Below are 15,949 nucleotides of genomic sequence, written 5' to 3'. Positions count from 1 at the left end.
AAACCAGGTGGCTTTTGTTCCATGAGTGAATGGAGAATTGGGACAAATTGCGGTAGAAGAAGCAAGCAAGAGGACTTCCCTGTGGTCCAGCGGTTAGGACTCTAAGCTTCCAATGCAAGGGGTGCAGGTTCAATCCTGGGTCAGGGAACTAGGATCCCACAGGCAACGTGGTGTGACCAAAAAACAATAATAAGCAAGCGAGGGCCACGTGTAGGTCTCCTGAAGGGATCTGGTCATCCTAAGAGTCAGGAAGCCACCAAGAGGATTTAGGGCAAGGCATATCATGACCAGACTTGACAGTCATCCCTTTTGGTACAATGTGTAGAACAGACTGAAGGGGACAAAGGGTTGTCTCTTTCAATAGTCCGGGCAAGAATTCCCACTTCTGCCTGGAATGTAGAAAACCAGGAGTGCCCCTCGCAGCCTAACAAGGAAAAATGCCTGACAAACTGCAAAACCATAAATTCTTGAACTCATCAGGAAGCTGAGTTTGCAAGGCAAACCAGATAGCGAACTCCAGGGAAGGCTGGGCCCCTCTAAGGAGAGGTGGGTCACACGGACTGTCTCATGTGGGCAGAGCACAGGATGAAGGGGTGTCTGCTGTCCATGTGGGTGAGAAGGAACCAGCTACAAATGCTCAAGTGCTGGGGACCAAGCGTGGGGTGATGTGTCAGAGGCAGTTCACACTGACTCACAGGCTCCTGTCCATGGCCCCCCACGAGGGGTTCACGAGAAAGAATAGGAACAGGCAGGAGGTCAGAAATAGCCCTCTCTGCTGGGCAGGTGGACAGCAGGAAATTGGATGCGACCATGAGATGGACACTAACCCCGCCCCCAGTCAAGTCCTCCCCTCCTACTAAGCAGAAATCTCAGTTGCTGGAGGAGGGGCATCAAACACCCCCTCCACGCCCCCCGCCCAGGGCACATGGGAAGATCCATGGATGTAGGGAATGGAAGCATTAACCCTCTACCCTGGGGGAAGGAATGGGAAGGGTCTTGGGCCCCCTGTGCTGTGCTTAGTCACTCAGTTGTGTCCAACTGCTTGCAACCCCATGGACTGTAGCCCACCAGGCTCCTCTGTCCATGGGGATTCTCCAGGCAAGAATACTGGAGTATGTTGCCATGTCCTCCTCCAGGGGGTCTTCCCAACCCAGGGGTCAAACCCAGTTCTCCCACAGGAAGACAGAGTCTTTACCACCTGAGCCACCAGGGAAGCTCAAGAATACTGGAGAGGGTAGTCTATCCCTTCTTCAAGGGATCTTCGTGACCCAAGAATCAAACCAGGGTCTCCTGCATTGCAGGTGGATCCTTTACCAGCTGAGCTGCCAGGCCCCCAGTTCTATACAAAAGCCAAGGGAAAGTCTTCTACTTCTGGGGAGGGACTGGAAACTTCCACCTAATACCCACCAGACCCACCCACAAGGCCTAGACACAGAGGACCTGGCTAAGACTGAAGCTGAAGATTGGCTCGGATATCCAAGAGCTCCCCGTGTTACCCCAGATGCTAGCATCACACATAGGGGGCCAAACAACAGCTGTCAGTGGGGGAGAGCCTGGAGAGAGACAGAAAAATTGAGAAAAATCCTCCAGTCTAGTCTCCACAGTAAGCACACAGTAACTTGGGAGAACCATTGCCCTGAAATGTAACCATAGTAGCAACAAAACCGAAACTCAGCTCCTCTCCAGTCTGGACTGACCCAACTCCCCACATTCAGGGCCTGCCAGAGGAGATGTGCTCAAATCATAAAGTATATTTATGTCAGTTCCATGCATGATATCCTTCAATAGAATATCTGTTTTATGCATGATACCTAGCTTTCAATAAAAAAAAATTATCAGACACAAAAAGCAATATATAACCTCCATTGTTAAGAGGCAAAGTAATTAAAAGAATAAGACTTCCCAGGTGGCTCAGTGGTAAATTACCAGCCTGCCAAAGCAGGAGACATAAAAGACTCCGGTTCAATCCGTGGATGGTGAAGATCCCTTGGAGGAGGGCATGGCAACCCACTCCAGTATTCTTGCTTGGAGAACCCCATGGACAGAGGAGCCTGGCGGACTACAGCCCATAGGGTTGCAAAGAGTCGGACACGACTGAAGTGACTTAGCACACATGCACAAGGCTCAAATAAGACCCAGATGTTGGAATTGTCAGAGAAGGGCTTGACAGTCGCTATGATGGAGATGCCAAAGGATTTCATGGAAAAAATGGACATATGTGAACAAATGGGGAAGTTCATTAAAGAGGTGAAGACTGCAAGAAAGAGTCCAAAAGAAATTCTAGAAATAAGCAGTAGCAGCAACAGGGCATTCCTTTGACAAGCTATTCAGTAGATTTGATAACGGCTGAGCGAAGAATCAGTCAACATGAAGATGGTTAATGGAAATCATCGAAACTGAAACGAAAAGAAAAAAAATGTTTTAAAAAAAGGAGAACATCTGAGAGCCCTGGGACGATGACAGCCAGCCTGACCTGTGTGTCGTCAGGGTCCCAGAGGGAGAAGAGGACTGTGCATTCGTCCGAGTAGGACAGGAGGGCAGCTTGAGTGAAGTGAAGCTGCAAAGCCTTCCCTCCTGCCTCGGATTTTCCTTTTGACCTCCAGGCTTTGAGCCTTGGGGGTGGGTGATGGGCAAGGAGAGGGTGGAGAGACATTTCAGGTCTGATTTCATGTATATTGGGAAAAGCTGAGTGCTGCGGAGAGCTGGAGAGAGGAGAGCAGACCGAGGAAGGGGAAGGAGCGGAAGCAGAAAGGGGAGAATCCAGAACAAGCTTAGGACATTTGAGATTTGGAGAGAGGAAGTGAATCCTTATAAGTAGCTCCTGAGGTTTGATTTGCTGGGGAGAGGGTGAGACTATTAAAAAACTTTTTTTTTTTTTTTTTAATTCTGCAAGTGGAATATCCTTGTGAGTGACTTTTATTTTCAGTCTGGGGGAGGTTTCTTTTGAGAGCTCTTGAGAGTTTAGCTAAACTGCTTTATAATATTGGTGCCTCAGCATCCATGCTGTGTGGCCAGGCAGCTTGTGAGAGTCTGGACCTGACCCTCGGCCTTCCTGGAGCACGTGCAGAGTCACAAACACAGGTGAGTTCCTGTTGTGACCCTCCCCCAGCGGCCTAGGTGACAGCTGCTCCGGGCCCCCCAGAGCCTTCCCTTGTATACCTTTTAGGTAAACCTCCCATGAAGTTGACCAAAACCTGCTCTTTGGGGTTCAAGTTGACCAATCCGGACTTAGCCCGGGAATTCCAAAGCCCTCCACCCACGCCTAAGGGCATGTCCATCAGGTCCGGCCACCTCTCTGCCTGCAGTCGGCCTTGACCTCCCCGTGTGGCCCCACGAGGTGCGCCGTGGACCTCCTCCATGACCCGTGAGTCATGAACTTCTCTATTTCAATTTCTCTCAGGGTCTGTGGTTGAACCTCGGCTCCCTTTCCAACACTCAGGGTTCTTCTTAACAAATGTTAATTCCCCAAAGTCACCAGAGCCTCTGGTAGTGAATTGTTGGGTTGGATTTTTAAAAATTGAGGGTGGTTTGTCAGGTGCCATATCCACGCCGTCTCCTAAACACGCCCTCCTGGCCTCCTCACCTACCACACCTTGAGGGGTTTACTCTCAGCATCCCTTCCTCTGAGAGGCGGGACCCTGGATCCAGATCTCACAGCCGCTAGGCCAGGGGTCTGGATCCTGGTGAACAGCCTCAACAGAAGGATGTTTGTGCGAGGCTTAATTAAAAAGCAGCTTTTGCCTACGCTATTTCACTGAATGTCCACAGTGCTTTGAATCACGTTTCCTTTGGTGGAAGTAGGGGATGTCGGACTTGGACTGGTGTTTCTTGGATTCTGACTCCATGCTAAGCCAGGAACACAGACAGCACAGCCCTGTGGGGACCACATTTGCTCAGACAGTTGGGGTAGAAATGGAGAGAGATGACAGACCAGGGCAGCTAGTGCCCCTAGTGGTGGAGTAGAGGTGGGCGTCGGCGTGAACGCAGAGATGTGATAAAAATGAACCGGATTGTCTCTGTTGCCAAGGTGCTTCAAGTCTGCGCCACTTTTTCTTTTTTTAAAGCTATTTGTATAAACTTCTGCTCACAGGCACTGCCTGTGGAGGCTCTAGGTTCAGCTCCAGGCCTTGTGGCAGAAAGAAAGGGAGCACAGACCCGTGTGTCCGGCTCCTCCCCAAAGCAGACAAGAGCCAGACGGAACTGAAGAAACGCATGATGGGATACCATAGTGACTGAGGGCCAAACGCTGGCCCCACAGGACCTGCTGTGGGGACGTTAGAAAAGGAAGAACCTTATGGTTTCAGTTTATTAGGGCCAGTATCTGGAACATTAGGACTTCAGTCCTATTAGAAGAATCAAATGTCAATGAGACCTCTCAGGAGACAGGAATAGTCAGGTGTCATGGAACCAAATGAGTTCTGGAACAAAATTCCCCCAAGAAGCAAACCACTCCCTTGTCTTGGATCACCTCCACATATTTAATAAGTAGGGATCCCCTTCTGCTGTTCCCCTAAGAAGATGAGCATCCTTTGACATTAGTAATTTATGCAACAAATTTTTTTTATGTGATAAAGCATACTGGATTGGTCAAAAAGTTCATTTGGGGATTCTGTAAGATCTTATGGAAAAACTCGAACAAACTTTTGGCCAACCCAACACACATTGAACCACATTTTTTAAAAAAGATAAAGATGCCCTGTTCATCCTTGATTAATGTAATTTCCATGCCCAGGCTCCATTTTAAGGCAGCAAAAATATCACAGGTGGGCCTCAAAAGAAAACAAGTCAAACTCTGCCTTCCTGGATAAGCATCCTCAGAGAACGGCCAACCTGCATCTTCCATAGATAATTTTTTAAAAAAAAGAAAGAAAACATGCCTCAATGACTTACATGACATCTTTCAAAATGTGAAGATCTGCTAACACTTTGGTAAAGGATTCTTGACTCTGTTCCTCATCACCAACAAAATCGTCATGAATGCCTCCCATTTCCTTCAGTAAAAAGGCAATTTGTTCGACACACATATCATCTTTGAGGAAAGGAAGTCGGGCCTTTGACATGAAACAGTAAAAACATTACTCTGACATTTCATTTAAAGCACCTGTTCAGACCCTGAATGCTCTCTACTCTCCCTTTCGGTGATTTTGAGAGTTCTCTGATGAGGGCTTTCCTGGTGGTCCAGGGGTTAAGAATCTGCCTTGTGGGGAGTGCAAGATGGTGGAAACATAGGTGTACATGGAGTACATCTCTCTCCACGGATACATCAGGAATACACCTTCAGACACAGGAGTGCTCACAGAACATCACCTGATGGCAGACAGGAGTACCTGACCACCGGAAAAGAATCTGCCTTGGTGGTGCAGGGCACACTGGTTCAATCCCTGGTCCAGGAAGATCCCACATGCCGTGGACCAACTCAGCCTGTGTGACACGACTCCTGAGCCCATGTGCGACACCTACTGAAGCCTGTGTGCCCTGGAGCTCCGTTCCACAACAAAAGAAGCCACCGCAGTGAGAAGCCTGCACCATAACTAGAGAAGAGCCCTGGCTCTCTGCAACTTAGAGGAAGCTGTGCACAGCAATGAGGACCCAGCACAGCCAAAAATAAACATTTTTTATTAAAAAAAAAAAGAATGATCCAGTTAGTTTGCTGAAAGTTAAATTCTCTGCTGACTCAGAATGGAGGAAAATACACTTAGAATCAATAGTTTTCATCAGAGATGCCTGGGCCAGTGCAGGCACTGACCAGGAAACAGTTAAAGTGCATTTCAGAGCAAAGATGAGAAGATGACAGTGAAAGAGATTTGTGAGTGTTTCATTAACCAATAGTATCTTTTATTCATCACCATGTCTACTGGTGATCAAAACTCATCAGAAAGGAAAACAATGACTTGATTTCCCCACTGCACTTCCATCCTTCCCACCACCCTCCCTAAGGAAAATGAAATTACTTACATGAGGAGGGCTTGCACTTGACACAAATAAATGTTCTGGTTCTAGATTATATTTTTCTTTCAGATGTAGTGCAGTAAAAAAAGCAATATAAGATCCCATACTACATTTGGGGAAGAAAAACATGACAATAACTATTCAATGAAATTCATAATACATCAGAAGTCCACAAGAACTCATAAACACAGCAATGATCATGAAACAGACCGAAGGAGAGCTTACATTAGTTGAATAATAGCTAACTTATTTGTAAATGGTAGGTTTTCAATGATTTGCAGCAACATCAGCAGTGTTTCAAGACATCCTAGATAATTCAGACTAAGATGGAATACTGATTTCCACCATGTCTTGAAATTAATTTAAATTTCCTTTCCTCCCTGAAAGATAGATGTCACTATGTATTTAATATTTATCAGCAGTTTTCAAGGTATAGTCTGGGGACTTCCAGGAGTTCCTGTCACCTTTTCAGGTGGTCTGTGAGGTTAAAGCCATTTTTAGAATATTGTTAAAATGTTTCCCTTTTAAACTCTCATTTTCTTTTTTTAGGAGAGCATAGTTGAGTTTTCCATACACCACGTGTGTCATGGGTTATCAGCACAGTTGGAATGCAAAAGAGAGAATCTTAGCTGCCTTCTAATAAGCCAGACATGTGTGCCAGAGTGTACCAAATGTGTGCCAAAGTGTAAAATAGTGCCACTCTTCTCACAGTGCTTTTTTGGGAAAATACAGTCTTGCATAAAGTATGTATTCTTTATAGCAGCATATAAGGGGATTATTAATGTTAAGTATCTTGAAAGTTTCATAGTTTTATTTTCTAATATGGTAAATATTGATGGATAAACCACACATAAAATCTCGTTGATCCCCTCAGTGCTTCCAGAAGTATTGGGTTGGCCAAAAGGTTTGTCTGGGTTTCTCCATACCATGTTACAGAAACACCTGAACGAACCTTTTGGTCAACCCAGTATTAAAGCAATGCCAGGAGTAAAAAGTTTGTGAACTGCTGTAGACATTACGTAGTTATATTTTGTAGACAGTATTGATCAAGAACATTTTTTGCAACTATCTTCAAGCAATGAACAAAGGAAACTCAGTTCCATGGTCATTGCCGCTGGAGTGTAAACTGAAGGTGATTTGGAAATTTCTATCAAGTGCTCTATCAATGTGTATGTCATTAACCTAAATTCTGGATATGTGGTCCTTAAGAAATTTATAAGAAATGTATACTAAATTTTCTACAAAAATGTCACCAAAGTGCTTTTATAACAGAAAAAAAGATAGAAATAATTCTTCTCTTAAAAGGAATTGACAAAATCATCTTGCAGCGATTACAGATCTCCATAGCAATAGTTTAAGTGGGGGGAAAATTAGGAAGAAATATAAAATAGGATCCCAACACGCAAAAATACTATGGAGCCACATCAAAATTCTGAAGGATTATCTGGGATAATGGATACTTTGATTTTTCTTTTTTTTTTTTTTTTTGCTCAATCGTATCTGTAAATATATATAATACAGGAGCCAAAATGTACTGAGTCCTTACCATAATTAATACCAAGTAATTTATGGTTATTATTCATTTAATCCTCAGAAATGGAGCCATTATCATTCCGGCTTCCCAGAGGAAGAAACTTAATTCAGAAACCCAAGGAAGTTGCCAAAGGTTAAACTGAGTAAGAGGCAGACAGAATTCTGATATTTATGATTTAACCTTAAAATCCTACAGATTAGCTTAAGAAATACATACTCTTTATATCCTTTTTAATTTTAAAAATAAATGGGATATACGTTGCTGCTAGAGTCTTGATTTTACAAATCTTAATGCTTTCTGCCTAAAAGGGAAAAAAAGTCAGATGATTGTACAGACTGGCCAATTGTAAGAGCCGTGGCTGGTCAGAGTTACCCAACATGCTGGGGCTATTTTCAAAAGAGAAGATACCAAGAGAAGCCTAGGATCTACACACTCCTGAAGGAGAGGTTTCCATTCATTTCAGCACTAGGCCTTTCCATCTTTTCGGTCCCTACTAGGACTTCTTTCAGTCTGACTTTCTCATTTGAGAAGAGCTCTAACCATACTGAATCAATCATTCTTTCAAGCAGTGGTGAAACATCAAAACCAAACTAAAACAAAGGCACACATCCCAGAAGACACAGAGGACAACGTTAACCATGGATCTGTGGTGGAAAAAAGTCCCCCAAATGTTTTTCAAAACAGAGGTTTAAAAACAACAACAATAAAAAAAAAATAAAAACGGAGGTTAAATACCTGTGACCAAAAAATGCAAAATTTTCACCCTGGATGATCGGCAGTAGGGCACAGGCAATTTCATCAACCACCTGATGCATGTCACTTGCAAAAGGTTCGTCAAGCCGACTTTCTCTCCCAGCAAGCCGTATGGCATGCACTGGAAGTAAAGGAAGACGGTTAATGTGTGCAGATGGTGGGAGGGTTGCTGTGATACTGTGAAAGGGCTTAAGTTAATATGGTGGGAAGAGTTTCAAAGATGTGAATAATATTAGTCAAATGTAAGGAGAGAAAAATTTTAGAATTTGCTGATTAAATAACACAAGCTATAGCAGACTACATATCTGAAAAATACTCTCCAACATTTAGAATTTTTTAAAAAACGTTTAGAAACACTGGATGAATCACATGCATGCAGAGTTTGGCTCACACTAAGGTAAATGGTATAACTAGAAAAGAGAAAAAATAAGAGGGAATGAAAAATTCCAGTCAGGAGCCCATTACACAGAGTGAAGTAAGCCAGAAAGATAAACACTAATACAGTATACTAATGCATATATATGGAATTTAGAAAGATGGTAACAATAACCCTATATGCAAAACAGAAAAAGAGACACAGGTGTATAGAACAGACTTTTGGACTCTATGGGAGAAGGCGAGGGTGGGATGATCTGAGAGAATAGCATCGAAACATGTATATTATCAAGTGTGAAACAGATCGCCAGTCCAGGTTGGATGCATGAGACAAGTGCTCGGGGCTGGTGCACTGGGATGACCCAGAGGGATGGGATGGGGAGGGAGGTGGGAGGGGGGGGTCAGGATGGGGAACACATGTAAATCCATGGCTGATTCATGTCAATGTATGGCAAAACCCACTACAATATTGTAAAGTAATTAGCCTCCAACTAATAAAAATAAATGAAAAAAAAAAAACTGGAAAAAATAAAAATAAAAAAAATAAAAATTCCAGTCATGAGCCTATGCTAACAGAATGATTGTCTATGGCTTCTTGTTGTTCAGTCGCTTAGTTGTGTCTAACTCTTTGCGACCCTACGGACTGCTGCACACCAGGCTTCCCTGTCCTTCATCTCCCGGAGCTTGCTCAAACTCGTGTCCATCGAGTTGGTCATGCCATCCAACCATCTCATCCTCTGTCATCCCCTTCTCCTCCTGCCTTCAATCTTCCCCAGCATCAGGGTCTTTTCCAATGAATCAGTTCTTTGCATCAGGTGGCCAAAGTACTGGAGTTTCAGCTTCAGCATCAGTCCTTCCAATGAATATTCAGAACTGATTTCCTTTAGGATTGATTGGTTGGATCTCCTTGCAGAACAAGGGACTCTCAAGAATCTTCTCCAGTACCACAGTTCAAAAGCATCAATTCTTCAGAGCTCAGCTTTCTTTATGGTCCAACTCTCATATCCATACATGACTACTGGAAAAACCATAGCTTTGAAGAGACCGACCTTTGTCAGCAAAGTAATGTCTCTGCTTTTTAATATGCTGTCTAGGTTGGTCATAGCTTTTCTTCCAAGAAGCAAGCCTCTTTTAATTTCATGACTGCAATCACCATCTGCAGTGATTTTGGAGACCAGGAAAATAAAGTCTGTCACTGTTTCCATTGTTTTCCCATCTATTTGCCATGATGTGATGGGACTGGATGCCATGATCTTTGTTTTTTGAATGTTGAGTTTTACGCCAGCTCTTTCACTCTCCTCTTTCACTTTCATCAAGAGGTTCTTGATGAGGTTCCTCTTCACTTTCTGCCATAATGGTGGTGTCATCTGCATATCTGAGTTTACTGATATTTCTCGCAGCAATCTTGATTCCAGATTGTGCTTTGTCCAGCCCGGCATTTCACGTGATGTACTCTGCATATAAGTTAAATAAGCAGGGTGGCAATATACAGCCTTGATGTACTCCTTTCCCAATTTGGAACCAGTCCATTGTTCCATGTCTGTTTCTAACTGTTGTGTCTTGACCTGCATACAGGTTTCTCAGGAGGCAGGTAAGATGGTCTGGTATTCGCATGTCTTAAGAGTTTTCCACAATTTGTTGTTATCCACACAGTCAAAGGCTTTAGCATAGTCAACGAAGCAGATGTTTTCCTGGAATTCTCTTGCTTTTTCTTTGATCCAACGGGTGTTGGCAATTTGGTCTCTGCCTTTTCTAAATCCAGCTTGAACATCTGGAAGTTCTCGGTTCACGTGCTGTTGAAGCCTAGTTTGGAGAATTTCGAGCATTATTTTGCTAGCGTGTGAAATGAGTGCAATTGTGCGTAGTTTGAACATTCTTTGGCATTCCCTTTGTTTTGGATTGGAATGAAAACTGACCTTTTCCAGTCCTGAAGCCACTGCTGAGTTTTCCAAATTTGCTGGCATACTGAGTATAGCACTTTAACATCATCATCTTTTAGGATTTGAAACAGCTCAGTAGGAACTCCATCACCTACACTAGCTTTGTTTGTAGTGATGCTTCCTAAGGCCCACTTGACTTTGCATTCCAGGATGTCCAGGACTCTAGGTGAGTGATCACACCATTGTGGCTTGTATCAGGAATATAAGACACCAAGTTTCCAGGGTGGCTGAGAAGGACAAGGCATTGAAGTGCCTTAAATTTATGAGAAAGGCAAATAGACCAATGGCACAGAATAGAGAGCTTAGAGATAGACGACATACGTGTGGGAACTTACTTTTTGACTGTGTTGACATTTAAAATCAGTGGGAAGGAAAGTGTAGGTCTCTGAATAACCAAGTCAGCTGATTATTAACCTAGCTCTTACATGATATAGAAAAGTCAATTCTAGCTTGAATATGACAAAATGCTTAAAAATTGATAGAAGAAAATATTGGCAAATAACTTGGTGACTGACAGTTAGGGTATACTTTTTACAGTAAGCCGTAAGAAGTGCAAACTTTAAGAGAGATAAACTTGACTATATTAAAATTTAAGACTTCCATGGATCAAAAGACAACATGTGAAGAAAGAAATGGCATAGACTGGGAAAGACATTTTAACCTCCACTACCTAAAAAATTAGGGTCATAAATATGTAAAGAATTTCTAGACATCAATAAAAAGAAGAGAATCAATTGGAAAAGTAAGCATAAGAATCTGATGAGAAACTAACAGGAAATGAAGCATAAATAGAAATATGAGTTTGAGCAAAATCCAGGAGGTTGTGAAGGACAGGGAAGGGTGGCCTGCTGCAGGAGTCCATGGGGTGGCAAGGAGTCGGACACAACTGAGAGACTGAGCAACAGCAAGAATATATACATAAGAAAAACGCCCAGGCGCATCTATAGCAAGGATTGCTCCATTTAAAATCAGAGGAATTTATCTTGTAATTGGAAGTTGTACCTTTTGACCACCTTCACCCCTTTCTTCCAATCACTTCTGTTCTCTGAATTTGTTCTTTTAGATTCCACATATAAGTGATACCATATAGTATTTGTCTTTCTCTGTCTGACTTATTTCACTTAGTACAATGCCCTTAAGATCCATCCATGATGTTGCAAATGGCAGGATTTCCTTCTTTTCAGCTCAGTATTAACTATTATTTCATTATCTGTCTATCTAGATATCACGTTTTCTATATCATTCATCCATCAGTGGACACTTAGGTTGCTTCCATGTCTTGGCTATTGTAACTAATGCTCTAATGAACATGGGACGTGTAGCTATCTCTTTGAGATAACCAGTTTTGTTTCTTTCAATATATACCCAGAAGTGGAATTGCTGGATCACATGGTAGTTCTATTTTTAATTTTTTGAGGAACTTCCATACTGTTTGCCAGAGTAACTTCACTAATTCATATTCCTACCAACAGTGCTCAAGGGTTCCCTTTTCCCCGTGTCCTCATCAATGCTTTTGTCATTTTGGGAACCAGCATTTTAACAGGTGTGAGGTGATACCTTGTGGTTTTGATTTGCATTTCCCTGATGATGAGTGATGTTGAGCATCTTTTCATGTACCTGTTGGTCATGTAAGTTGTCTTTCAGAAAACATCTATTCAGTTCCTCTGTTTATTCAATTTTAAAATCATTGTTTTTTGGTATTGAGTTGTATGAGTTCCTTATATGTTTTAGCTATTAACTCCTTCTTAGGGGTTTTATTTGCAAATATTTTCTCCCATTTGGTAGGTTGCTTTTTCATTTTGCTGATTCTTTTGTGGTGCAGAAGCTTTTTAGTTTGGAGTCATCTTGTTTATTTATCTTACTTTTGTGTTTGGGCTGTAGGTGTCATCTCTGAAAAATCGTAACCAAGATTAATGTCAAGGAGCTTTTTCTTTGTTTCCTTCTAGGAGATTTATAATTTCAGGTCTTATGTTTGAGTCTTTAATTCTTTTTGAGTTAATTTTTTGAGTGAGTGATGAGAGTGGTCTAGTTTCATTCTTCTGTGAATATCCAGCTTTCCCTGCACCATTTATTGAAGAGACTGTCTTTTCTGTGGACTTTCCTGGTGGCTCAGCTGGTAAAGAATCCACCTGCAATGCAGGAGACCTGGGTTCGATCCCTGCGTTGGGAAGATCCCCTGGAGGAGGGCATGGCAGCCCACTCCAGTATTCTGGCTGGGAGAATTCCATGGACTGTATAGTCCTTGGGGTTGCAAAGCATCCAACAAAACTGAGCGACTTTCACATCGCTCTCGTCAAATGTTTGTTGACTATGTATTTGGGAGGTTATCTCTGGACTTTCAATTCTATTGCATTTGCCTGTGTGTCTGTTTTTATGCCAAAGGATACTATTTTGATTACTATGAGTACATTCTAGGGATATAATGTACAATATGGTGACTATAGTTAACAATATTGTATTGCATATTTGAAAATTGCTAAGAGAATAGATCCAAAAAATTATCACAGGAAAGATAACTGAAACTATTTAAGAGGATAGATGTTAACTAAACGTACATGATGATCATTTCACAATACATACATGTCAAGCTATGTGGTTCAGCTTAAACTTATTCACCATGTGCAGGCATGTGTGTGTGTGTGAGTGCGCTCAGTCACTCAGTCATGATGACTCTTTCAACCCCATGGACTGTAGCCCGCCAGGCTCCACTGTCCATGGAATTTCTTAGGCAAGAGTATTGGAGCGAGTTGCCATTTCCTCCTCCAAGGGATCTTCCCAATCCAGGGATTGAACCTGCGTCTCTTGCGTTTCCTGCCTTAGCAGATGGATTCTTTACCACTGTGCCACCTAGGAAGCCCCAAGCTTCTTCAGTCATTTACATCTCAATAACATTGGAAATAATAGAACAAAATCAGAATAATTTCATGCACAGATTGGCAAAAAATTTAAAGTCTTGGCAATAACAGTGTTGTCAAGGGTATAAAGGGATTCGAATTTTCATGTGCTGCTTTGGCAGTATAAATCTTTGCAGTTCCTTTGGAGGACAGTTTGAAGTAGAGACATTCCTATTCCAATACCCAGAAATTCCACCTTTAAGTATAGACTTTTACCCATGCATGCATGAACACATACAGTTGCCCCTTGAACAACAACAAGAGTTTGAACTGGGAGAGTCCACTTATATGCAGATTTTTTTTCAATAGTAAGTATACAGTACTACAAGAAATGCAGCTGGTTAATTCCACAGATGCTGAACCCTGAAAACAGAGGGCCAACTACTCATTATACATGGATTCTCAACTGTGTAGAGGTTCAGCATCCCTAACCCCTGCACTATTTAAAGGTCAACTGTATATGAGACTGCTCACAGAAGTTATTACACATAGCAGAAAAAGACCTTAATACCTATAAAGAGAAGACTAGACACATATAGTCACACAGTGGAATAATATATACGAGTTAAAAGTCAGTGAAGTAGAGAGTCACATATTCAAGGGATGAATCTCAGAAAAACAGAGGGGAAAAAAGCAAGCTTCAGAGGAACATTTACAGTATGTTACATTTATATAAAGTCAGAAAAATATGTGAAATATCTATCTTAGACTGTCAACTGTTGATTGAAAACCTCATACGAAATTACCTTCAATAATTTGTAAAATATATTTATATATTAGTAACAGGACTCTCTTCTTCTAGTGCATGGGTTTTGGGGAGACCTCCATGGCAGAGTGTTGGTACCTGGAAATGGAGAGAAAGGGGCTTGGAAAGCATGAGGGAGCAGAGTTGTAGTGGCTGAGAAAGGCACCTTGGAAAGGGAGGAACATCCCTTGGAGGCCTGATGGCAAAAATAAAGAAGGAAGTGACTGAAGATAAGAGCCCCACAGATGCCAGGCAGCATCAAAGAATCAGAAGAATGAACCCCCCCCAACTCCACAGTGTCATTTATTTATAAACTGCACTTCACTTATAGTGACAGAAGAGGGCACCCTTGAACTAATAAACAGAGTAAGCAACTAATTGCCTCGGGCTACCCCCTGCTGACGGAGAAGGCAATGGCACCCCACTCCAGTACTCTTGCCTGGAGAATCCCATGGACGGAGGAGCCTGGTAGGCTGCAGTCCATGGGGTCGCGAAGAGTCGGACACGACTGAGAGACTTCACTTTCACTTTTCACTTTCGTGCATTGGAGAAGGAAATGGCAACCCACTCCAGTGTTTTTGCCTGGAGAATCCCAGGGACGGGGGAGCCTGGTGGGCTGCCGTCTATGGGGTTGCACAGACGGAAGCGACTTAGCAGCAGCAGCAGCACCCCCTGCTGAATGACCTGGGTGGTTTTTCGTTTTTTCATACAGGATTTTTTTTTTTTTTTTTTTTTAAATTTCTGGGGTAGTTTAAACTCATACATGGTTCAATATTCAAGAGGTACAAAAAGGCTTGCAGTGCAAGAATCTCTCCAAATCTTGCTCTTAGCCACCTAGTTATCCAGCTGCTGCTGCTAAGGGCAATCAAAGGTATCAATTATTAATATAAGCCTTGAAAGGTATTTTATGCATATGTTAAATGTAAGTTCATTTCCTTCCTCATCCCCTCCTTACAAAAATGTAGTGTATGAGTCCCACTGTTTAAGAACATGAGTTTATTCCTCAAAACATCTCAAAGTTCCAGAATGACCTGTTTTTGTGGGTCAGGAAAATCCAACATACTTCATCATGAGTAGAAGCATAACACACAAAACAAAGTAAGAGTCAAACTTTTTCAGCTAATGATTGAAGATGCTTTTTAAAAAGCTCACAAAGCAAAGCAAACAATACAAAACTCTAATATAAATTCAAATGAGAAATTGCAGACATGAAAAAACACTATAACTCAGAAATTGAAAATCCTGAACAGAAATAGTCAGACAGTTGCACAAAGGGGTGACAGAATACTGGAAAGAAATTGATTAAAGGGACAAAAATTATTTTTAAAATGACTGAATGTTGTCTGCGAGGTAATAGATGCAATGTATTTAAATGGATATGGAGGACAGGAATAAAAGAGCTGGGAATAAGAAAACAAAGAAAAAAGGAAAAGAGCCCAAAAGAAGGTGATAATCACAAAAGTCAGAAAGTGTTCCAACACAGGAACAAATGGTGACTCTCAAGAAAGGTAAACAAACTAAAATACTGGTAAAGAACTAATATTTGAAATTATAATCCATGTAAATGTCCCTGAAATATAATGACATGAAACTGTGTGTTGAAGATAATTGAGGAAACTGGGTGAGGCATAGTTGAGAACAACTTTGCAACTTTTCCATAAATCTAAACCATTTTAAAAAATAGTTGTATTTTTAAAAGATTAACAGAGATCTTAATCAAAAGTAAAAATAAAATCTGAAGCAAATATTTCAAAAAGTA

The 15,949-nt window shown here is 41.9% G+C and overlaps 1 protein-coding gene across 9 annotated transcripts in view; it reads right to left on the bottom strand.

Moving 5' to 3' along the window:
* The window catches only part of LOC122681672 (S-acyl fatty acid synthase thioesterase, medium chain-like), a 39,356-nt gene that overhangs the window by 2,612 nt on the left and 20,795 nt on the right, over positions 1–15,949 (bottom strand). For 8 of the 9 annotated variants that reach the window (XM_043883993.1, XM_043883994.1, XM_043883985.1 and 5 more), the window contains 3 exons: positions 8,219–8,357; positions 5,956–6,055; positions 4,891–5,051 (listed from right to left, as the gene is read on the bottom strand). In XM_043883993.1, coding sequence (XP_043739928.1) covers positions 4,891–5,051; positions 5,956–6,055; positions 8,219–8,357 — 400 coding nt within the window. The remainder of the gene's footprint in view (positions 1–4,890; positions 5,052–5,955; positions 6,056–8,218; positions 8,358–15,949) is intronic. The other variant, XM_043883991.1, reaches the window with a different exon arrangement.

The sequence above is a fragment of the Cervus elaphus genome, chromosome 23 (assembly GCF_910594005.1).
Source record: "Cervus elaphus chromosome 23, mCerEla1.1, whole genome shotgun sequence".
Classification (NCBI taxonomy): Eukaryota; Metazoa; Chordata; class Mammalia; order Artiodactyla; family Cervidae; genus Cervus; species Cervus elaphus.
This window is presented reverse-complemented; position numbering and strand designations above follow the sequence as displayed.